The 25069-nt window shown below is 40.1% G+C and overlaps 1 protein-coding gene across 16 annotated transcripts in view; it reads left to right on the top strand.

Moving 5' to 3' along the window:
• The window catches only part of myo18ab (myosin XVIIIA b), a 299468-nt gene that overhangs the window by 102883 nt on the left and 171516 nt on the right, over nucleotides 1-25069 (top strand). For 4 of the 16 annotated variants that reach the window (XM_070857111.1, XM_070857112.1, XM_070857114.1 and 1 more), the window contains exons 2-4: nucleotides 20701-20907; nucleotides 21833-21930; nucleotides 24243-24902. The exons of 10 other annotated variants lie outside the window; for them this stretch is intronic. In XM_070857111.1, coding sequence (XP_070713212.1) covers nucleotides 20871-20907; nucleotides 21833-21930; nucleotides 24243-24902 — 795 coding nt within the window. In that variant the 5' untranslated portion in view covers nucleotides 20701-20870. Of the gene's footprint in view, nucleotides 1-20700; nucleotides 20908-21832; nucleotides 21931-22324; nucleotides 22459-24242; nucleotides 24903-25069 lie in introns of those variants that run through there. 2 more of the 16 variants (XM_070857117.1, XM_070857116.1) reach the window with 2 other exon arrangements.

The raw sequence follows: 25069 nt of genomic DNA on the forward strand, positions 1-25069 counted from the left end.
GTTAAGATCACTTACAAACTTTTAAACTTGTAAATTTACGTCCCTTACAAAAAACTTTTAATTTGAGAACAGTTAAAACAGTAACAACAATGATAATAGCAGCAGCAGCAGCAGCAAAGAAAGGCTGCACCTGTCTCTCCTTCACCTTATTCTACGACCGCCCGTGCGCTTGGTCTTGTTGACTCCACCCCTGCTCGCAGGCGATGGCGCAGCATTTCTCTGTTTGGTACCAAGCTTATTCTTTTGAACATCTTGGGTGATGCCCACTTCTTGATGGGGGTAATGTGGAAGGCCTGGCTTTGGGCCTCTTCAGAGGCTGGTCTGGGGATTGGAATGGAGTGGCAGTTGATTATGTCAATGGCCGTAGGGTCAGGGCGTGTTCCCTTATTACAGCGGCTAACTCCGATATTCCCTCCCTCGTGCCCTGACAGTGTCTGAACTACCTGCGACATCCCCTCCCTTGTGTGCCCGGACAGTGTTCCCCTTTTTCGTGAGTGTGTTGTTACTGCTCCAGACAGTCCCAATACCTCATCACCCACACCACTGATGGTGTCCAGGAGTGATCGCGTAAGGTCATTGCTCTCTGCACACATTACCATTATCTGAACCACATCTGTTAGATCCTGCACCTCAGGAGAGCGCTATCGAGCACTCCTTTCCCTCCTCGCCCTGGATGTGGCTCGCTGCATCCCACTGGCACCCACAGCCTCGGATGGTGGGGCCCTGGGTGTGGCTCGTTGCACCCCACTGGAATCCCCAGCCTCGGACTGTGAGAAACCATGCGCAGAAGGGGGTCATTGTTTTTTCGGCGCAGACATTAGGCTCCCCCCCCCACCCCCCGAAGGTAAAGGATAGGCTGCACGCCGCCAATTTCAAAAAATAAAATGGGGAAACTTGCAAGTTTTTTTGGAGTTGTCGGGGCCAAAAAAAAATGGGTGTAACTCTTGCAATACGCCAAAAAATGGCATTGGGGAAAATCGAGCCCTTTAACTTGGCATCCATTTTTGATTTATTATGACTCTCTGAAGCACCTTGGCATGGTTTACTACGCTAAATGCGCTATTTAAATGCAAATTGTTGTTTTTCTGCCTTCATAGTGTGTGTTTCGCTAGAGACACTTGTCTGGCGGGAAAAAAATGTTCAGAACAGTCAATTTGTTGAGATATTGAATTGAAGAATTTTGAATTTGGCAAAAGGAGTTATCAAATTAAAGAACAAAATTGTACTTTGAGAAATAAATCATTACCGGCTTGTAAGAAAGTAAAAGAAGAGAAATGAAATCCATAATGAGAACAGTAACTATAAACAAAAACATTTTGTACTGGGGCAAAAGAGAAGAGACTGTTTAAAACAGAATAGAGCCAAATATATAGGAAGTAAATAGTCATATAATTCTGTGGTTTAAAATATATATAATATATATATAATATATATATATATTATATATATAGTTTGTTGAGTTGGGCAAGCAAAGGACTGATTAGTTTCTCCATCCCCATCCCTTGAAACAAAATCACCTTACTTTTGGGAAACCAGAGGTTTTTATGATAAGAGTTTTAGGAAGAATATCAGTTACACCATCCAACAAAAAAAAAGAAATGTCTGCATTGGATTGGGAATTCTGTGTTCCAACGACATTTGCTACCCGTAAAAGAGAAATAACACCGTATTAAAGTTAGAGAGGAATTCTGCTGCTGGAGTGAAAGACATTGAAATTACTGTGTTTTAAAAAAAAATGCTCTTTCTCCTCTTCCCCCTCAAACACAAGTTGCCAATGGGACATAGTCTTAATAAAAAAACAGAACATGCGTTGATAATTAAGGAAGACATTGAATATGAAACATACAATAAGCATGAAGCAGCTCTGTCTTTAACCTCAAATGCAATTGAATTGCAAAGATTTAAAGAGACCGTGCAATGCATTGATAAAAATGATGACGATGACATTCATGATTGACTGTTTGCTGGCCATACTACAGTTTGTGCTCACAAGTCTATAGTTCCTTGGTGTGTCTAGGAAGAAAGACCTAGAATTCTTCCACAAACAATGAACTGAGAAATCTCGCTCCAAAAATATGTGTTTTGTCTCAAATTTTGGACGTGATAGAGGATGAGGGATGGATTGTGAGGTTTTGGTGAAAAATCGACTAACTGCATTCACATTTATCACTGTTGACCATACAAGAAGAAAATTTTGTATAAGTGATTAGATATAGTGCTACAACTGACACACAACATAGAAATAAAGAAGGATCTTCAGGAGATGCTCCAGAGAACTTTGAGGCTTTGGAGAGAAAGGATATAACTACTGGGATTTGTTACTGCACTGTAAACACTTGTATACCACCCTGACCAAAGTGAACTATTTTGCAAAGTTAATGTTTTTAATAACTGTACGTTTCATCCACTTGTTTTAGGTTATGGATGTGTAATGGCACATTTTCTGAAGGACCTCATTCTTCCCAGAATAGAGACTGATACTACGTAATGCTGACCTTTCTGCAGGAGCTCATGAAAGCAGCAACAGAGATAATGACTAACTGTGATGATTTACTACATTATGACAGTGACCACACTTCAAAAGTACTTAATTGACTGTAAAGCGCTTTGGGGTATCCTGAGGTCATGAAAGGCGCTATATGAAAGTCTCTCCTTTTCTTTTTCTGTCTTTTTCTCTCTTTCTTTTTCTCTCTTTTTCTCTCTCTCTCCCTTTCTGTCTTTCATTCTCGCTCTCTTCTTTGCCTTCTCTTTTTTTTTACACTCTTTCTCTCTCACTCTTTTTCTCTTTCGCTTTCCACTCTTCCCATTTGAAAGTCTGCTACGGATGAGTGGTATCTCTTGTAAAACTGGAACCTTTATTAAACGATAAATGAATTGATTAAAATATGCCTGAATGGTGCTTTCACCATGTCATCTTCAGAGCCCCGCTTTTCTAATTAAAGTAGAAATGTAAATCTGGCAGAGGCAGTTCTTTTACAGTGAGCGAACGGCTTCTCTGCTGGATTTTCTGAAGCTTTTTTACCATTTTGTCATTTGGTGAGCTTCAATCTGTATTCAAGAACAAGGAAGTTTGAATACAATCCAAAAAGAGTATGCTAGCCTAGTGGTTATGGCATTGGACTGACAACCCAGAGGCCATGAGTTCAAGTATCTCCATGAAATGAAATTGGGGGAAAAAAACTGTTGTGGCTTGTGCCAGAAAAATGACCACGAAAGATGCTGGATTGACATTAAAAAAAACTCAGCGGGGTCTCTACTGCTCTTCAGGGAGGGACCTGCCACCCCTACTTGGTCTAGCATGCAAATCCAATCCCACACTTGGGGAACTGGGAATGGGCAATAAACATTACCTTCTCAGTGTTTTCCCCAGAGCAAATTTTTAAAAGTCCACAAAGAACAGAGAAGGAAATAGCAATGGAGATTACAACTGCTGATGATTTGTGCAAGGGAAAAAATTGACACTAACAGTAAGCTTCTATCCCATAATTTGGTTATTGCTGAATGCTTGGTGCTTCAGTGCAAATTGCTATAATTTCTACGTACTACTTTATATGAAGCTATATGTCGATCATGAACATACAAAAGTGCTGAATGTTCATTTATGTCCATTCTCCGCTCAGATCGTTACCTGGGACAAAGTAAACCCATCCGGCTTTACTGCATGCGTTACTCACACTGTATCACTGCGCTGCCCCATCTCTCGTTTTCCTGCTGTGGGCTCTCATGTCGGTCACTGTGTGGTAACTTCCGCAATTAACTTTTTTGGAAAAATGAATTGCTAAAAAGATTAATGCATTAATCGTGGAAGTTGACTCTAACAGCTATGATTAATTGTAATAAACGGTACTACATAGTTGGGCACTTAAAGACTCTCTTAATGTGCAATGCCTGATTAGCAATAAAATGAATTGCATTTGGCCTGTAATTTCTGAAATCAAAGCTGGGCTTTTTCTGAAAGGCAGTGCTTTTGTTTTAAAAGTTATGTAACTGCCCCAGTGTAGTGAACGACATATAATCAAGGTTGCCGAGTATCAAATGTCTCAGTAGTATCTCCAGTATTGATAATTGAATTATAACTTTAAAAAATGTGGTACAGTAGGCTTGTTGTTGCCAACTTTTTATAAACACAAACGTGTAGATTGGGCCAAATTTTAAGGTGAGTCACCACAATTTAAAAATCAGTAAATAAATAAATAAATAAATTGTGGTTGAAAGACTGGGACCTAAAAGCAAATGTTCTTTGAAGAACTTAAGTGGAAAAACTTAAGGACAAGAAAGCACTATAAATGACGAAGAGGAAAAATCAAAGGAAGAGATATAAACTTGGACAAAAACAAAATATAAAGACTCAGCATAAAGATCCAGATGTACCACAATTCTTTCTGAATTGTCTGTTCGTTCTATTTGCAGTACCTGGGCCATTACTTTTCTGAGTATGCTAACGTTGGACCAGAAACTTGTGTTTTGGGAACTATCCTGAACTGTAGTTGCATTTTAAAACTTTTCATGCTCCAGACCTTCATAAAAGAGCGGGTTAATTAACATTTTTCAATTGTTTAGAGGTCATATGAATGAAGATGACATCATCCTGAAAAAATAGGCATTGTATAGTAAATATTTAACAAATCTTCCCTGACCATATAACACCTGTAAAAGACCTGCTGTTGAGCTGTACCACTGTTTTTGCTGTAGTTGAAACTTGCTTACTTAGACCAAGTTTAACACATGCAAATTATTAATATATAGCAGGTTAAGGATAGAAACCGAAATTGTGCTTTGTTCAATTTGATTATATTTTCCAATGTTGGTCATTGTGGTTTGCTGCGTTTTAAATAATCTTTTATTGTGTACAAGTGACCATTCTTCATTGATTTGTATTTACTTTTGGCAAAATCTTGGCATATAATTTACACAGTTTGGACAAAATGGAAAGCAAAGAACCACTTCTGTCTGCTATACATTAATTTTAACTATCATGTCATTAAACAGTCTACAGAATGAATTTTTTTACATTTTCTGGAGTCACCGACAAGTGAAAAGAATGTTAAACGGATTTCTTTTGTGTACTGTTGCCTGTTCGAATAATTGTTTCACAGGTTGAACCTCCCTTGTCCAGAACTCCCTTATCCAGAACTCCCTTATCCAGAACCACCCTTTGTCCAGAACCATTCCTGGCCACCGGGTGGTGCATGCGCAGAACTCCGACATGAACAAATTGAAGTCCTTTCTTGCCTGCGATCCACTGCCCCCCCACCCCCCATGATCCCTCTGTCTCACTCCCAGCCCCAAGCCAGCCAGCCCCAATATCCCCTTGCTTAGTACCTGTAGCATCCAATTTAATGTGACCACCCCTCGTCCGGAAAAATCCCTTATCCAGAACAAGCCAGGTCCCAAGGGTTCCGGATAAGGGAGGTTCAATCTGTATTACATTTCTACGGTTGATGTTTTGGGCATTTTAAGTTTACACTAATGTTTTTGAAACAGAAAACTAACTGAGCAGTACTTCTGTAGTTGGAAGAAGACTCTATTACATAGGACCCAAAATATTTGACTGGGCAAAATGTATTATTTTTAAGCATGGGAAGGCATCTATTTGAATTGAATGTAGAATGGGGCCTAAAACAAAATGTTTATTTCAGATTTCATCAAGTTTTGGGGATAACTTTGCACAGATGTGTATGCAATGTTTTTGCTGTACGTGCTCCAACATTATTTTTCTTATGCCTTGCAAATCATTAAAATATCGTTTTGAGAATTTAAGACTATTTAGTTAAACTCCTACACTACCTGCTCTTCAATTCCATTTTAACTTGCCTTCTATGAGTTTCAGTTTTACTGAGTGTAACTGGCCACAGGATCCTCATGCTGTCTGAAAGATTTTAAGGGGAGAAATTCAACTCGCCTGCAGTATTTGTGTGAAGCCAGGTGGAGTAATCCTGTTCCTTCTGTCTCTGTAGGAATGAAACTATAAAAAGTTTGCTTACTTTTTTGAGGGCGGTTCAGCTGCTGCTGGAACAAACTGGATGGAGCATGTGCAGTGCATGCTCTACCCATTTGCCCACCAATTTTGCTTTGGAGTCCTAAACTATCAGTTAGGACCCCGATGTGCATACTTGACATGCCAAACGCCTATTTCAGATGGATGCAATGCATACTTAGAAGTCGCTGGCTTTCAATTTGGTAGCCGGCAGTCTACCGGGAGGGATTGCAATCCAATATTTGTACCCCCAACATTAGGTTTTCACCCGACAAAGGGGCGACACTAAGTTGAATTTCTCCGCTAATCTAGGATGCTAATCAGATAATTGTACTTTCTATGCAAGCTGTTACCAAAACATTTGCGATAGTGCATCATTTGCATCCTTATGACTAAGTCTTGGAACTCCAGTTAAAAATGTCTACTTGGGTTTTATCTTCCAGTTTTCATCACTGAATTCTTCTTTAAACAGAAGAAAAGAAGTTGTTAGTCGGAAACCAGGCTAACCTTCAGTTTGTCTCTGTAGCAATGGCTATTGATTATTCTGCTTTTTGTATAACTTGCTCACAATGGATTTGTCAGATAATTTGAATCATTATCTAATAATCGGAGCTTGTCTTTTCATTGACTGAGGGCTTTCATTGTTGGCCAAGAGTCGTCTTCACAGCTTTCTCACTACCATCTACTGCTTTTCACTTGGCTGCATCATTTGCTAAAAAAGAAATTGACAACTTTTAATTTTTTTCATTGACTGATGGGATTCCCAGTGTTTAGATCAGCATTTACATTGGTGCTGTGATAACCTTTGGCCATGAAGTGCCTGAGGAATGTGATTACACTCATGTTTTTGTGTGGTACAAACCTTTATAGAACCAATTGACGAACAAAGTAAGGGAATTGCGGGTCAGTTTAGACCAGGGTTGGGCAATTATTTGGACTGGAGGGCCATTTAGCAAGTTTTGGTGAGTATTGATGGCCACACACACAATGAATTGTGTTAACAGCTACCATTAAAATTTGTTATGGCATTTATTGTATAAAGAACCCTTCATGTTGTTTCTACACTTAATAAATATAGCACTTATTAACATGCTAACGAACATGAAAATAGACAGAGGACAAAAACACACGTGCATCCTAATCACAACCAAAGAAGGTTTAAGATACACAAGAAATTTAATCTAATTCTTTTCAGACTATTGTTAAAAGCATCCTTGTTGTTCGTCTGCCCATACTTATTTTTTTAACCCTATGCCACTTTTAAATTACTTTAAAGCTTTTTTTGTTATTTTAAAACCATTGGGCCGAAAATTGTGGTCAGAGGCTTCCTTTGTACGAACACCTGACCCCAAACAAATCTACGAAACTACCTGTTGGTTCGGAGGCCTTCATTCGCTGCACAATGTACGGGGATCTGTCTTCCACGTACGAACGCATCTGCTGGAATCATGTGGGCCTGGACCACCAATCACTATCTAGTATTCTCATTGATAAAAATGGGAACTCCGTTTGTACGGACCTCCCATTACTATCAATGAGAATAACCCCTTAAAACAAGAAACACAGCACAATAAATTTTTAAAAAACCCTCACATTAAAAATTAATTGAAATTAAATGTAATTAAATATTTTAGAAAAAATATTTTGGGGATTTTTTTTAATGTGTTTTAATAGGGTTAAAAATAAGCTTACCTTAATGGACATGGTTTTTAATATAAAAATGAATAATTATATAAAACGTTTGTTTTAAAAGCACGTAAAGGTAAGCTATGTGCCTACTTTTACCAGGCGTAAAAGTTTGAAGGACATTCGCTGGGCAAATAGCGCAGATGTCCTTCTCCCGGGGATGCCTAGAAGAAATTTTGACAGATTCTTGTTCTCGGCGCATGCGCATCGTACTTCATACGGACTTGGCGAGGCCACAATTTTTGGCCCAATAACTTTTACCCAGAATCTCAAAATCAGGCAGTGCCACATCTTCGTGAGGGCTCTAGACAGAGTAGATAGAGACTGTTCCCATTGGTGGAAGGGTCCAGAACCAGAGGACACAGATTTAAGGTGATTGACAGAAGAACCAAAGCTTCTCGGATCCATCGCCCTTGACCAGCGCTGTTTCCATAGAGTCCAGTTTGAAAACTACTGTGCGTGGCCATATTTTGCCCACCACTAGTTTAGACCGTATTCCTTTTCACCTGGCTCTGCAGCCTATTGACAAGAGTATGCTGTCCCCTGTGGATACACTTACAGACTCTGGGCTGAAGTCGTCCCCTCCACCCCCCCCACCCCCCCAAACCCTCTTTATAAAAAAAAAAAAAACGGTGCATCTCACGGAGGTCCGCTGACTTCTGGGAGAAAGAATGCGCCGAAAAGATAACCTGCAATTCTGGCCGATCCTTGGGGCGTCTTCAGCCGCAGCATGGTGCAGGAGAGTGAGGGGGAGCGGAGCTAGGGATGTGCTGGCTCAAGAGAGCCAGCAGGGGGGGGGCAGGGCTAAGGTCCAGTGTCAGTTTCAGTCCCGGCAGCGTTGCGCATGTGTGATGGAGCAGTCCGCATGCGTAATGGCCTATTAACACTGGCAATTGCCCATTTTTAAAGGGAGAGCGTTTAGCGTTCTCTCTCCCACCCCCCCCTCCGCCTGCTGATTTCAGCCTTCTCCTTCCCTCCACTTCAGATGCCAGCACCCAGCCTCCCACGCCCCCTCCCCCCCCCCAGCCTGCCGTGTTGAGCATTCCCCCCCCTTCCCCCCGGGTTAGGATGCCGCGTTCTCTCTCCCCTATCCCAGGCCGAAGGGACTCCAGCACGGATAGGCACCGCCGATTTTAGTTCAAGGTAATATTTACTTCAGTTCTTTACTTAATTTCATTATTTACTTCAGTTCTTTATTTTTTATTGAATGCTTATTACTTTTTGTGCTTTGCTTGGTGGTGCTTTAAATGTAGTTACTTGCACCGATTCCATAACTCTAGGTAAGGTTTTTCTGTGCAGACATAAGTGGCAACATACGCTGGCCTAAGTTAGTTTGGAGCAACTATTTGCTGGCCAAATGCCTAAAACAGGGGTAAGTGGCTGAGATCGCCCCCTTTTGGGGAAAAAAAACCCTATCTAACCCACTTACACTGGCGCAAATTAAATGGCCAGAATTGCAACTAAAAAGATAGTCCAGAAAAATCAAGTTGCTCCAAAAAAAAAAGAGCAACTACTGGGGAAACTTGACTTGGAGAATGATTTCACCTCAAGGCAGCAGACCCCATTCCTGTTGAGGATGAGCATTATCGATATTTTGATGACTAATTTTCCACATCTTCTAGTCCCACTAAAATGCATCACCAAGGCTCCAGGAGTATTAGCTAAAAATGGTTAATGAGTGCTCGACACTGTCTGTAAATAAAGTCCTCATTGCACATAGGAATGTACAGCAAGACCTCTAATATGTAGGGTGTTCGTTTTCCACTCTACTTTGATTCATAGACCTCGGGAATTACAGGAAGGGCTCCACATAATGCAAAGTTTAGGCTTAAACCCAACTGTTAGTTTATTACACAAAAACCAACTAAAAATTACAGAACAAGACTTCTTAGCAATTGATCGAAGACATGCAATCACCCTCCAGCCAGTTGCTGCTGTTGTCGATAGTAGGCTCGTGGAGCTAGGGAAGATGTTGGGTCCCAGCTGCTTGCTTCGTGGTCATTGTTCCTTTGACTTGCTCCACTGAGCTGTTGTTTTGTCCTACTTTCTGTTGTTCCTCTGAGCTGTTGTTCTCCGCTCTTACATATATATATCCATTTCATTATACATATCTCCTGCTGGGCTGCTTCCAGTTAATGCATCTGGATGAGTCTTGATGGCTGTGATGATGGGTCTGGATCTGTTTGGATGGCCACAATTCACACACTGAATCGACAGGGCAAAAAATAACTCCTGTTTTTTGCTCCGTTATCCAAAAATGCACGCCTTGTGGGATCCTTTGTTGTCCTGTGTAATCTCCATTGGGAACTGGTTTTTCCCCTCCGGCCAATTAATCCATGGGCTCCTTTGCTTGATTGTATCAAAACCCTTTGTCTCAACGTTAATGGAGTCTCACTCCTGATCCCAGAAATCGCATTAATCAGTTATGAGTCACCACCTGCCTTGGGCTGGTGCCCTTTTTCCAGCCTAACAGTCCCAAAGGTTTTCCTTTAAACCATTTTAGGCTATGGCCTCTTGCTGTGCCTTGATCATGAAATGTGTAAACCTTACAAATACCCTCACTTTTTTTCTCCAGGTGTTTATCTAACCGAGAACCAATTAATATGAGAGCTGCCTCAGCATATGGTTTTGAATTTTTTTTTAAATTTCTCTCAAAATGGCAGAAGCACATGTTACATAAGAACATAAGAAATAGGAGCAGGAGTAGGCCATACGGCCCCTCAAGCCTGCTCCGCCATTTAATAAGATCATGGCTGATCTGATCTCTGACTCGGCTCCACTTCCCCGCCCGCTCCCCATAACCCCTTATCCCCTTATCGTTTAAGAAACTGTCTATTTCTGTCTTAAATTTATTCAGTGTCCCAGCTTCCACAGCTCTCCTGAGGCAGCAAATTCCACAGATTAACAACCCTCAGAGAAGAAATTTTTCCTGATCTCCTCATCTGTTTTAAATGGGCGGCCCCTTATTCTAAGATGGTGCCCTCTAGTTCTAGTCTCCCCCATCAGTGGAAATATCCTCTCTGCATCCACATTGTCAAGGCCCCTCATAATCTTTATACGTTTCAATAAGATCACCCATCATTCTTCTGAATTCCAATGAGTAGAGGCCCAATCTACTCAACCTTTCCTCCATAAGTCAACCCCCTCATCCCCGGAATTAACCAAGTGAACCTTCTCTGAACAGCCTCCAAAGCAAGTATATCCTTTCGTAAATATGGAAACCAAAACTGCACGCAGTATTCCAGGTGTGGCCTCACCAATCTCTTGTATAGCTGTAGCAAGACTTCCCTGCTTTTATACTCCATCCCCTTTGCAATAAAGGCCAAGATACTATTGGCCTTCCTGATCACTTGCTGTCCTGCATACTTTCCTTTTGTGTTTCATGCACCAGTACCCCCAGGTCCCGCTGTACTGCGGCACTTTGCAATCTTTCTCCATTTAAATAATAACTTGCTCTTTGATTGTTTCTGCCAAAGTGCATGACCTCACACTTTCCAACATTATACTCCATCTGCCAAATTTTTGCCCACTCACTTAGCCTGTCGATGTCCTTTTGCAGATTTTTTGTGTCCTCACACATTGCTTTTCCTCCCATCTTTGTATCATCAGCAAACTTGGCTACGTTACACTATCCCTTCTTCCAAGTCGTTTGTATAGATTGTAAATAGTTGGGGTCTCAGCACTGATCCCTGCGGCACCCCACTAGTTACTGTTTGCCAACCAGAGAATGAACCATTTATCCCGACTCTCTGTTTTCTGTTAGTTAGCCAATCCTCGATCCATCCTAATATATTACCCCCAACCCAGTGAATTTTTATCTTGTGCAGTAGCCTTTTATGTGGCACTGTGTCAAATGCCTTCTGGAAGTCCAAATACACCACATCCACTGGTTCCCCTTTATCCACCCTGTTCGTTACATCCTAAAAGAACTCCAGCAAATTTGTCAAACATAACTTCCCCTTTATAAATCCATGCTGACTCTGCCTGACCGAATTTTGCTTTTCCAAATATCCTGCTACTGCTTCTTTAATAATGGACTCCAACATTTTCCCAACCACAGATGTTAGGCTAACTGGTCTATAGTTTACTGCTTTTTGTCTGCCTCCTTTTTTAAACAGGGAAGGTACATTTGCAGTTTTCCAATCTGCTGGGACCTTCCCAGAATCCAGGCAATTTTGGTAAATTACAACCAATGCAGCCACGATCTCTACCGCTACTTCTCTTAAGATCCTAGGATGCAAGCCATCAGGTCCAGGGGATTTATCTGCCTTTAGTCCTATTATCTTACTGAGTACATCCTCCTTAGTGATTGTGTTAAGTTCCTCCCCCGCCCCCCCAATAGCCCATAGACTATCCACTGTCGGAATATTGTTAGTGTCCTCTACCGTAAAGACTGATGCAAAATACTTGTTCAGAGTTTCTGCCATCTCCATGTTCCCCATTACTAATTCTCTGGTCATGTCCTCTAAGGGACCAACATTTACTTTAGCCACCTTTTTCCTTTTTATATAGAAACTCTTGCTATCTGTTTTTATATTTTGTGCTAGTTTACTTTCATAATCTATCTTCCCTTAATAATTTTTTTAGTCGTTCTTTGCTGGCTTTTAAAAGTTTCCCAGTCTTCTGTCCTCCCACTAGTTTTGACCACTTTGTATGCCATTGTTTTTAATTGGATACCGTCCTTTATTTCTTTAATTAACTACGGATGGCTATCTTTTCTCTTACACCCTTTCCTCCTCACTGAAATATATTTTTCTTGAAAGTTGTGAAATATCTCCTCAAATGTACACCACTTTAAATCTATTTTCCCAGTCCACTTTACCCAACTCTGCCCTCATACCTTCATAGTCTCCTTTATTTAAGCTTAGTACGCTGGTTAGAGATCCAACTTTCTCACCCTCCATCTGAATTTGAAATTCAATCATGCTATGATCACTCATTCCGAGGGGATCCCCTTTACTAGGAGATTGTTTATTAATCCTGCCTCATTACACAGGACCAGATCTAAGATAGCCTGCCCCTTAGTTGGTTCCGTTACATACTGCTCAAGGAACCCATCCCTTACGCACTCTATGAACTCCTCCTCAAGACTACCCTAACCAATTTGATTTGTCCAATCAATATGGAGGTTAAAATCACCCATGATTATTGCTGTTCCCTTTTTACAAGCCCCCACTTTTTCCTCTTTATGCTCCAACCAACAGAGTTGCTACTGTTAGGGGGCCTATATACTACGCCCACCAGTGACTTTTTCCCCTTATTATTCCTTATCTCCACCCAAACTGTTTCAGCACCCTCATCATTTGAGCCAATATCGTTTCTTACTATTGCAATGATTCCATCCTTTATCAATCGAGCTACCCGACCTCTTTTTCCTTTCTGTCTGTCCTTCCAGATTGCCAAGTACCCCTGAAGATTTAATTCCCAATCCTGGTCACTTTGCGACCACATCCCTGTAATGGCTATCAGATCAGACCCATTTGTCTCAATTTGTGCTGTCAACTCATCTATTGTGTTACAAATGCTGTGTGCATTTAGATAAAGTGCCTTTTAAGTTTTTTTTTACCCTTTTTTCCTACTTGTTTTCCCTCTCCTTCAAACTCACTTTCTTTATTTTTGCTCTCTAATTCCAGCTTTACTCCCCTCTCTACTGAATCTATTTTCAGGTTCCCATCCCCCTAGCTAGTTTAAACCCTTCCCAACAGCAATAGCAAACCCCCCCCCTCCTGGCGAGGATGTTGGTCCCGGCTCTGTTGAGCTGCAACCCGTCCGGCTTGTACAGGTCCTACCTCCCCCAGAAGCGGTCCCAATGCCTCAGGAAATGAAAGCCCTCCCGCCTGCACCATCTCTCCAGCCACGTATTCATCTGCTCTATCCTCCTATTTCTGTACTCACTCGCTTGTGGCACTGGGAGTAATCTGGAGATTACTATCTTTTGAGGTCCTGCTTTTTAATCTCTTTCCTAGCTTCCTCAACTTTGCCTGCAGGACCTCATCCTTCTTCCTACCGATGTCATTGGTACTGATGTTAATTCGGATTCTTTTTCCCTCAATCTGGTTCAGTGAATACACTGACTCGAACAACGAAGCAGCTTCTAACAAAGCAGACTTTATTAATTGTTTCACCGACCGGGACTTATCAGAACAAAGGAACGCTCTCCCTCAGAGTGCGCTCACTTCCCTCGGACAAGCCCCGTTACAATGTAGGGGCACAACAGTTATACACTTTCGGTACGTAATACAATTGAGGGACATTCAGTTCACCCTATCCTTTTGTGATCCCTCCTTTCCTTTGTCCACTCATGAGCCGACACCTGGCCTTCCTTGCCCAATTAGATTCAGGCAAGTGGTTATGTTTTTGCACAAAGAGCTTTTCACCCATTGCTACAATTTTACTGGCGTGACTAGTAACCAAGACCTTGAGCAAGTCTGCCATTTGTGCCAATGTTGTAACATTTGCAGTCTGACATTCTTTTGGTTATTCTTCCATGATTCCTTTGTTCACGTCACTGTCTCTATTGCTATACATTTTCGCACATTCTCATTCCCCCCTTTTATCATTCCATGATAATCTCTAGGATTATTCCAGGAGTATCGCATTCAGCCGTTAGCACTCTCTTTCCTGATCCTCCTTGTCGAGTAGGTCTTTAGTTTGCTGGATCATAACCCGGGAGCCCATGGCCACAAGAGGGTTTGCTAACCTTGCCATCATGACTTTACAACAAAGGTTAAAGCAACCAATAATCAAGCAACAGGTAATTATTACTACGATGAGAATAATTGCCCCATGCATTAGATAGGATCCCCAGGATCCACCTAATAGCCAATCAAACCAGCTAGATCCTCCTGCTGGCGTGGATAACTTCTTTACCTCCCTTCTTATGTGATCAGCGAGATTGGTTATGTTTTCTGAACTATCGGGAATGTAAGGATCTGAATGTTGCACTATCAGGGCCCACGTTCCCCCTTTCTCAGCTAACAGATAATCGAGGGCCATTCAGTTTTGTAATGCCACGGTCCGTATTGCTACCATTTCGGCCGTGATGTCCTCCAGAGCTTCGGCAGTATAGTTAGCTATCTGTTCCAATACCCTCTCTTGGTTCTGTACTTCATCCATGGTGCGTCCTATCCCGAATGGGAACATCATGACCCCAAAGAACCTTTCGGCGGGGGTGAGGGCTCGCCTGTGTCGGCTGGAGGCATGTGCTTCCGCCAGGGTACGTGTTTGCCGCACAAATGGCACCACATATCCCAAATAGCAGGACCCTGTCCATCTCCCAGGTAATCAGGGATACGCCCTATGCCCGCACACAAAATACGCTGCCTTTTTATATATTGTGTTGGGGTCCCAAGACTGGGCCCACAGACCTCCACCTGTTTTATTCGGAAGGTGAGAGAGGATAGTGACCCGTGCACCTGTTGTGATGCTGAGGTTGTGTGGGCAATCGCCGTACCCTATGATATGTCCCTTTCTGCTGGTGTCATTTCGGGTTAAACATATGGTCCCGGTTGGCCTCCCGATCCCCGAGGTATTGGTCAGGACTAAGAATGGGGGTTCCTTTTTATGGTCATAGGGTGGTTGGTACCATCCCTGGAACATTTGACTAATGGGGTACCCAGCACTCTCCCACTCGGTGACGTCCCTGTGGTTGTCCACACGGTAACGGTATGATGCTCCTCTTGCCCTCCGTGATCCCTCTCTTAACCCGCCTTTCATCTTTCGTATTTGCATTGGCCCCCCCTCCTCTCATGCTAGTCTGGCTCAGAAGCCACTTGACAGTCTCAGTTAGGGTCAGTGGAACGGGGCGCAAAGGAATTCCCCCTTTGGAATGTATAGGGATATGTGAACACACTCAGCAACTGGAAAAGTTCTCATGGAGCTCTCGCTTCCCACAAGCCGCACTTGACGCACACCGACGTACACCAACGCTACTATATAGACTGTGGCAGACAGACACAGTTTCATCTTATCGCTCTAGGTTAACAATTACTCGAGAACAAAATGTTTCTTGTAGCGTCTCTATGGACAAGGATAAATAGTCCGAATATTTTGCTGATTCAAAGAGTTCGGTTTTCTCGCCTCTCTTCTCAGGTCACCGTCGGTGTAGCTGGTTGTCTATCACTACGGGCAGGAGTTCAAACTGTTCTCCTCGGGACCCACTCGGTTAGTTGGGACGCTCCTAGAAATGACCTTATTCAGCTATGGAGAAGAGGAAGTCTGGAACAGAAACAGGGTTAGGACAACCAGTAAAATAGGTTCGTTATGGGGTGACAAGTTTACAGTGGTGCAGGTGAACCCAGGCACTTCTCCCCTCAACCTTAGCTGCAGTGGGGGTAGTAAGTAACACCTGAAAAGGCCCCTCCCATCGTGGCTCTAATCCCTTTCGAATCCATTTCTTAATCAGGACATACTTCCCTGGTGCCACGAGGGACGATTTGGGCAAAACTGGGAGGTCGGGGTGAGCATCTCGAACCTGGTGATGGGCTATTCGCAGAGCCTGAGTCAGGGAAAGAACATAGGTGGTCATTTCCTCAGTCATGTGGTGGAATTGGACAGTAGAGGGGACATTCTGATTCCATGGGGTCCTAAGGGGCCTACCATAAATGACCTCAGCGGGGGTCAGTCTAGCCTTACTGGTGGGAGTAGTTCGGATCTGGAATAGGGCTACGGGAAGGAGTTTGAGCCAATTGAGTCCGGTTGATGCTACCAGTTTAGCAAGCTTAGTTTTAAGAGTTTGATTAGCACGTTCAACTAGTCCCGCAGCTTGGGGTCGGTAGGCACAATGCAGCTGCTGGTTAATGCGCATCTGGGAACATAATTCTTTGTTAACTTGGCCAATAAAGTGAGGGCCATTATCGGAACTCAGTCGAGCTGGGATACCATATCTAGGAACAATTAACACCTTAACAGTTTGAGCCTTATTGTCCAGGGTAGGGTAAGCTTCGATCCATTTGCTAAACAAATCTACTATTACTAACACATATTTGTAACACTGAACTCTTTCAACTCAATGTAGTCCAACTGCAAGGTCTCAAAGGGACCTTCTGGTAGCGCCGTCTTACCCCAATCACAGGGGACTCCCTTCCCTGGATTATGCTGTTGGCAAACAAGGCAGCGACTACTGATGTTCTGGGCCAGCGCCTGGAGTCTAGGGTGCCACCAAGTGGCCAAAAGCGTGTCACTTGTTGTCCTTGCTCCACAATGAGTAGCAAAGTGCATACATTCAATAACCCATAGGGCCAACTCGTCAGACATGCAAGTCTGTTCCGTGGTAGTGGTCCAGAGTTTAGAGACATTGTCATAAGTACATCCATAATCTTTCCACAACAGTTTATCTTTTTCAGGAGCATCCTCCTGTGCTTTAATGACGTCTTGGATGGTTGGCATTGGTTTTTCCGAGGCTAACTTATCCTTTGCAGGATTTTTAGTCTGACTCATCTTTTATCCATGCATGTCAAGGTCACTCCATGAAATCGGAGGTCAGGGTTAGGTTGGGTTTGTGGATTCCCCACCGTGGGGTACATTGGCTCTTTTGCCACAGGTGATGGTGCTATGGCTGTGCACTGTACTATCTGTATCTGTTTGGTCCCGTTTTTTAAATCTCTTTCAGCTTATTTATCTTAGCCTTTTAACTCTTCAATTTGTTTTTTGATTATCTATTTCTTGTATCAGGCAAGTATTATTACATAAGCTAGTTCTATTTTATTCTGACTATCCCACCATTTCCTTTATCTGTCAAGTGAGTCTTTATTCTATTAAGAAATCCAAATTAATAATGTTCAGTATAAAACGGCTGTCAATGGAAAGGGTTAACTCCTTTACAGATTTGTAAGAAGACCTGATGTCATTACGTGACTTCACGTAATCATCTGAAAACATTTTTTTTTGTGCCTTCAAAACTTGCTTAGAAATTAGGAAACCGTTAAACAGCAGAAATCATTAGTAAAGCCGTCATAATAAAAGTCTTCTCATCAGGAAAGGCAGCATTTTAGATTAAACTCCAATTTTTTTTAAACTTCTAATTCAAGTACTTGCCAAAGATTTTTTTTTAAATTGATTTAATACGAGACCACACATTTTTAATAGCTATTTGTTTGCTGAAATTCAATTTCGTCATCAGCCTTGGTCAATGCAAGGCCAACCATTTGACTACGTAGTCTATCAATACCCTTTTCAGAGGTCCGAGTGGAGCTCTTAGTACGTTTTTCGTGCGCGCACTCTTTCTTTAATACATCTAGGGGTTTAACATGTCCTCCTTCCATTAATGAGAGTCCTAACTTAGTGGCGTTTTCCTGTCAACTTGACAGAAGTGATTCATCTTTTCAAACTGCAACGGAACTTTCTCATAATTTAAAATCATTATCAATGGAGAGTGTCTTTTACCTCTTCCAACATTTTTTCAATTAAGGCAATATCTTTTTCATAGCAAATATTTAGTATTTAGTAGTATTTAAATAAGTTATGTCCTTTTCCATCTCAGAACACTTTTTCCTTTCAGCACCTATTTAGTACGTTACATTTTTTTAAAGATCTCCTTTCTTCAAATTAGGTTTTGTATTTTACACAGAGGGCTCGGGTCTCGGTAAATTTGTTAATTTAAAATCATCAGACAATCGAAGACACTTTTTCTTTCAAATTCGTTCAATTTGTTTTCTTTCAAGGTTGCGTCTTTTTTTCCCCGTCTTTTCCATAACTAGAGGGGAGTCTGGCACGTAGGCTGAGAGGGCTGCTTTTCGTTATCTCAATTGCTCCAATCTCAAGGTCGTCACAATGTCTCTTCGAAACTGCTAAAGCTTGCTGTTTTTAACATTTTTCAAAAAGTCCCTTTTACACCTTCGCAGATAGCTCGCCACTCGCCCAGGAGTTTGACCTGATCCCTGAAGGTATTTCTAGATTGTTTCCAAACCTTTTAGTTTTATATCTCCTATTTTCTTTAAGAGATCAGATTTAATATAATAATTTTTTTTTTGAATCCACCTCAGTATTTTGCTGTGCCTTCTCTGAATATCTCAAAATCCCAATTCAAACTTTGTAATTTCAATCTTTATTTAAAACTTTTTATTGAGCTTAGAAGCTTTTTTTAAAAGGCGTTCTTTATCTCATTCCGAGACTAAATTTATGTATTTCAACCCAATGTAATCAATCATTGCATGTTTTCTTTCGACAATTAAGTGAGCGTGTCAAATAAATTCTTTTTTTTTTCAACCACCGGGACCATGTATTTTTTTAATCTTTTATTCAACAAACCTATCCTTTGTGCATTTCCTAGCTCCGTAACTTATCATCCGAATATATCCACACCTGTGTTCCTAACTTAAAATGTCTTAAAACTTCCCACATACAGGACAACACTACGAAGGGTTAAAAAAACTTTCACTCTGTTTGAAAAAGTGGATGGAGCTAAAACAAACCACAACTCCCCGGTTTCCCAAACAGGCTTACATATCCACAGTCAAAATCACACAAGTACTTCTCATTCAAAACAGACGTTCACAAAAGTCTCTCTTCTTTCCTATTAATTTTTTTTGGCCGGCTCTATTTTTGGATCCATGATCTTTCAGGGAATTCGTAGTTTTATCTAAATTACCCATCCTCGCATCGCCCCGCGTAGGATCAGGGTCCTAATTAGTCCCGATTGTCCCCACGTCGCCCCGCGATACTACTGCCTGAGAAGCACTCTGTATTGTCACCTGGAGTTTTGTTTGTAGTATGCAGAAATTAAAATTCAGTTAGCTATCAGTTGCTAAATTAAAATTGTTGTAGTGGCATTCAGTTATGAGAAATTCACGACTTTTCTATTTGCGCTCCAGTACAATGTTTTTCAAGTTTTCTTGTGTTCAGAGCAACCTCAAGTTAAATTCAGGAGATGATGATTCTTACTATTGGCTGCTTGCTGTTATAGGACCCAATAGACAAGCAAAAGAAACAAATGGTGAAAATAAAGTTATCAAGTTTGGATCAATAGTGCTGGTTTTCTCTCGATGTTACAAATCTGGTTCTAGATCTGCACTATGGAGAAGGACACATTTTCCAGATGGAGGAGGCAAGTTTTGTCCAGTTGATTTAAGCAAGGATTCTCATTGCTGTCTTAAAGAGTACAAGGAAAACTTTTGTTGTACTTTCTTTTGGGAAAAACTGATTATTCATTGCACAAGGTTGGAAACTGATGCAAAGAAAAAGCAAGATTGTTAAAGGATAATTTGAATAGTGTGATCTGTATCTGACCAGCTTGAATCTTCCAACAATCGGGGTAGAATGGAATGTTTAACTTGAGTGTTCGTCCATCCCCTTAGATTATGTTGAAGGATTTTTTTCTAACTATGAAAAGCAGTTGAGGAAGTATCTAACCAATTCATCATAAACATATTTCTGCTCTTGCTATTTTCTTGTCCCAAAGAAGTCCAGAAGATTATGCCATTCCTGACTTTTCAAGAAATGCGTCCCACAGATTCAAAAAGATCAAGTACTCTAGTTACTGTAGCTGCATGGAATAGTGTACATTAAGTTTATAAAAAAAAACCCAATATCGTTCAAGAAGAGTCATCATTACATTTTCTGTTGTAAAAGGTAAATTTCTCTATGAAAGTGCAGCCTGAGTTTAATTGCCTTAGTTATTTGGACAATGCCGAAACCATGTGCTTCTGACCTTTTTAGGATTCTGGTTTTGTCCACCTCTATCCTATTTTTCGCATCCCTCATTTTCAATTTTGATGCATTGCATATCTATATTTCTTCCGATTGCCCATTGTAAAACTGTGAATTTCTTATTCATGTCCTTGTAAACTTGGTTCTGTAGTTTAGCTATGCTAACTGCAAAAGGTTGTCAATTGAAAGATAGATATACATTGAGGCAGCAACAGCCGGTCAAATATTTTGGGCTTATGATGTTGTCTTCCCTACTGTACTGAATTCATTCTGCAGCACTGTTTTTACTTCTTTAAAAATTCTGCACGATAAAGTAACTGCAATAACTGTTTAGTTTTCTTTAAATGACCGCTACTGTAATTTTGTGCTTTCCACTTTCTCTGTACTTACAGTGCCCATCACACGTGTGTCCAGTTCATGCTGCATGGCCATTGTCCAGGGCATTCCAGTGTGCCCCACCAATTTCAATTACTAGGAAGAACTTGGGCTCCAGGCAAACTTCTGTTCTGTAATAGACTTCTTCATCTTTTCATAATCCCACTTATCAGTTCATGACAGCAGCATGGCTTTCTCATCACGTTTTGCTTTCTGGGAGCAAAAGGAAAGTTTTTTTTTAAGCTGTCATTCAAATTGCAAATGTCAAATCACCTATAGTCAGGCTAGGTCTACAAATTTGAATACAATCAATTTCTATACTGTAGTTATAAAAATAAACTTAAAACGAACATTACTTTTCCCCAAGAATTGATGTAAATTGTTAGTGTACCAGTAAAAGTAGAAAGAAAAGTTCTTGGTCAACGGCATACTTTTATTGCAAAATTTTGCATGTTTGCAGCTGTGAGGAATTGTTTGTACAAATACCTATTCTAAATTTGGGCATTTTGGTTACTATTATATCGGTTATGATGCTAGTACAGTTTTCATGTGAAAGCACGAAAGGTTCTAGCATTTATATATCTATTTGCAGGTATATTTTCGTAATTAAGTTTATGTGTAACAATATTGCTGAAGCTCATTCAGTAGGAAATCGAGATGCCTTCAGGGATTTATTATTGGTGCAAACTATAAGTACTCCTTTATTTCTTCCAATTCTGTTTGCTATCAACTATTTGGTATTCGCTCTGCAAAAGTGGCATACTAGTATCAAATTCCACTTCATTTGAAATTTACTGACCGCTTTGAAAACAATACAAAATACTTCAGTTTGTAGAGTACAGAAATATAAGGTAAAAGTAAAAATATGCAAGAAATTCCCCCAAATTCTCTTCACTGAAAAAAATCAAGATCTCAAATCTAGTGATTGGGCATAGAAATGAATATTTTTTTTCTTGGTAAGATAACCTAACAGTATTATGCTCAAGGAAAATAGAATGTATAGCGGAGGTTTCCCTATAATTAAGCATTTAATTATGTTGTAGTATCATATCTAGAATGTTGCTGACTTGTAACGATGATAAACAGCACTGTTACATGTATCATTCAGATTTTGGATTGTGATGTTGCATCCTCATCCTGTAAATAATTAGGTTAAAGAGGAAAAACCTGTTGCAAAGAAAAAATCAGTATCTATTCTCAAATCAGAAAATCCAGATCAAGACCAAGAAGCAAACCTTGAACTATCTGTAAGTTTCTTAACATAATAGTTACTCCTTGAAACTCCGTTATGGTCAGTGCAAATTTGTTTTTAGATTCATCAGGAAAATAATCCGCACTTACATTTTCCAGTGTTGTCTGGGGGAGGTGTTATAAAATGCTTGGAGTTGAATTTGGCACAGTTTAATAAAATATTAACTTGTATAATCAAAAATGTACAGTTGATATAGTGCAGTAGAAAATATATTTTCACTCGAGTCACATTAATAGTTTAATAGCTGTTAAAGGTACCTCTTTAAAAGATATAATTCAACTTTGATATAAACCAAGATTGTATTACAATTGTTGAGCAGAGGGTGTGGTAATATGCAGCAGAAACCTTGCTTTTCTGTACTTGCTTTTAATGTGCCACAACAGCGTTGTGGTTGGCCTTCTGTCATTGGAGATGCTGGCTGATGCTGCATCAGCAGATGCAGTGGATGTGTTGATTTCATTTGGGCCTGGAAGGCTTGCAAAGATCCTCTTCTAATCATCTAGATCATAGGAATGAAATGAAGGTTAGCTGAATAATTTTTCTGCAGTGCTTTAAATTGAAGAAGCTGTATGCTTGATTTAGGTCACATGTGAACAATAATGTGATCTGCAATATGATTTACCAATACAAAACCACATTCTGTGGGTAAATGTGCTCGGAAGAGATCTGGAGGTGCTGCTGCAGCACTTCATTCGTCCATGTGAAGTAGCTGTTGGTGAAAATGATATATTTAGTTTGCCCGTCTGTTTAAAGCTAGCACAGGAAATCTGGCTATGCCTGGAGTTTCTATTCTAAAAACATCTTTAAGTTTAATATTTTATGAAAAATGTTAGCTAATACCTGAAGTAATGTTGTTAAAACCCTTTATAATCAAGCTAATGTAAAATCAATTTTTACTAAAAATAAATGTTGACAAGATTGTTTGATATTTAGTTGTGTTCTACTGATTTTTGGCAGCAGATGAAATTCAGTCAGACACAATTCGAGGAGAAAAAAAACTTATTTTCCGTTTAAAGAAAAAAACTGAATAACTTGTGGCCTTTATTTATAGAAAGCAGACCAGCCGTGCTGCAGTGCAGCATATTAATGACTCTATCCTATAGGTCTTTTCGGTTTATTTCATTCTGTATTGCTTGCAGACAAAAAGCATATTAGCAAAATTTGCTCTAACCTTAAACTCAAACTAATTGTTTGCTAAATAACATCACAAATACACTATATTCAGGAAAATTACTAGAATTACGTGAAGGTTAAGAGTCTTGGTTTCTGCAGATATTTTGCTTTGTCTAGTATCTATATAAGCTCTTCATAGCAGTTTGAATGAGCAAACTTAACCTACTTTTTTAAATGACAGGTTACTTGTCCTGCAATGTTTGTCAACCCACAATGTCATATTTTCTTTTCTTTCTATCTGTCATTGTTTTCAATCATGTAGGACAAGCAGTTTAGGATAGATGAAGCCATTTATGTTTAAAATTTCATATTCATTGAAATTTTACAGGGACATTTGATTTTTCATGATTGAGAGTGAAACTAAGATATCATTATGGTTGTTTTTACATATCAGAGAGTTCTCAGTATCTTGAAAACAACTTGCACTGACTGGCCTGTCCCATGAGCTACATGCATTTCTCAATTTAAAAAAAATAATAATTTTAAGTGTTTGTAGCACAACAACAAAAAAAGTGTTATTTTGGATATACCTAATCACTTTTAATTTTCTTGTTTTTTTGTGCATTTTGTAGCTTTACCATTTAAAATAATCATTATAATAGTGTAAAATGTGCTATAAATATAGTGTACATGCCATAAGCTTATTTTAGATTAATAATACTAACAAATAGAATGTAGGGGCAGTTTGCCACAATTTTAATGTACATAAATATTATAATGCATGTGCCTTTGCACTGATGCTAATTTTGATCCATAATTACAAGTAAAAATGTATAGTAGTAAAAGTTGTTTCTGATTTTATACATTTGAGTATTTACTCTAATGCATTTGCTAACTCAAGTATGGAATTAAGAAGAAAAAGTAATAGTCATGACCTGGTAGGATTACCCTGTCAATTACCTTGTCACATGGAATGTGATTGTGATGCAGTAGGATAGATAATCTTGAAAATTTTCTGTACCTATTGCACTAAGATAGTTGGAGATAAACTGGTTTTTTGTTGTTGTCCAAATGGCTTATGTTCTTTCTTGATACCAGGTTTGCACTGTAATTCTATTTCTTTTGCTTTGCTGCCAGCTATTTTTTTCTATTTTAATTCATGCAACATTTTTTTCTTATGCTATGTAAATATAGTCAGAAAGAGGTGAAAATGATAATGCAATGAAAGACAGGACCGAAGAGATCTGTAGTCCACAACCAGAGATAAACGGAGAAAGTGAATGTTCAACTGGATATTTTGAAAGTGCACTTAATGTACAAGAGGAGGTAAAGCAAAATATGAATACTGCAAATCGGGATGAGTTGCCTCATGAGGGTGAGGGATTACCTAAGAAAAAAGTGATTAAAATGGTCAGGAAAGTGATACGGAAGGTTTTACCAGGTGAAGGTGGAAGTGATAAGGAAAAGGTCATGGAGATGAAGCGTAAAGAGCAAGCAATGGAGAAGAAGATGGAGACCAAAACAGTTTTGGAAACAAAGGCAGGATCTCAAACTGAAAGTGGCAAGACAACAGTGCTAAAAGTTGAGAAAAAAGTTCCTATTCCCCCCAAAGTAGAACCAGCCATTCCAACAAAGAAAACAGCTAAAGATGATATTTCAATGGGGTTGACTAGTCTAATGACTAGAGGAAAAACTAAAGATCACAAACCTCGGTTAAGACTCCCAGAGAAGAAGGAGGATGTTTATGATAGTGGTCCTAATGAAATGCCCACTGCAAGTCGACATTCACTTTCCTTGGAGCAGATGGAATATACACTAAATGAGCCACAAATACCAGAATTGGTGAAGAGCGAGGTACACTTTTTGTAACTGACTAACCAGAATGTGCATGCCACTAGGTTGGAGGAAGAGTTTCTGTCACTTTCTAATGCACATTTTAAAACCAAAGGGGTACCTCACCAAAGACTGACTTAGAACAGTGAAGAGTGTTATCGTGCTTGATTAAGATGATCACAATAGTA

Source organism: Pristiophorus japonicus, chromosome 16 (genome assembly GCF_044704955.1).
Source record: "Pristiophorus japonicus isolate sPriJap1 chromosome 16, sPriJap1.hap1, whole genome shotgun sequence".
NCBI classification, from domain to species: Eukaryota; Metazoa; Chordata; class Chondrichthyes; family Pristiophoridae; genus Pristiophorus; species Pristiophorus japonicus.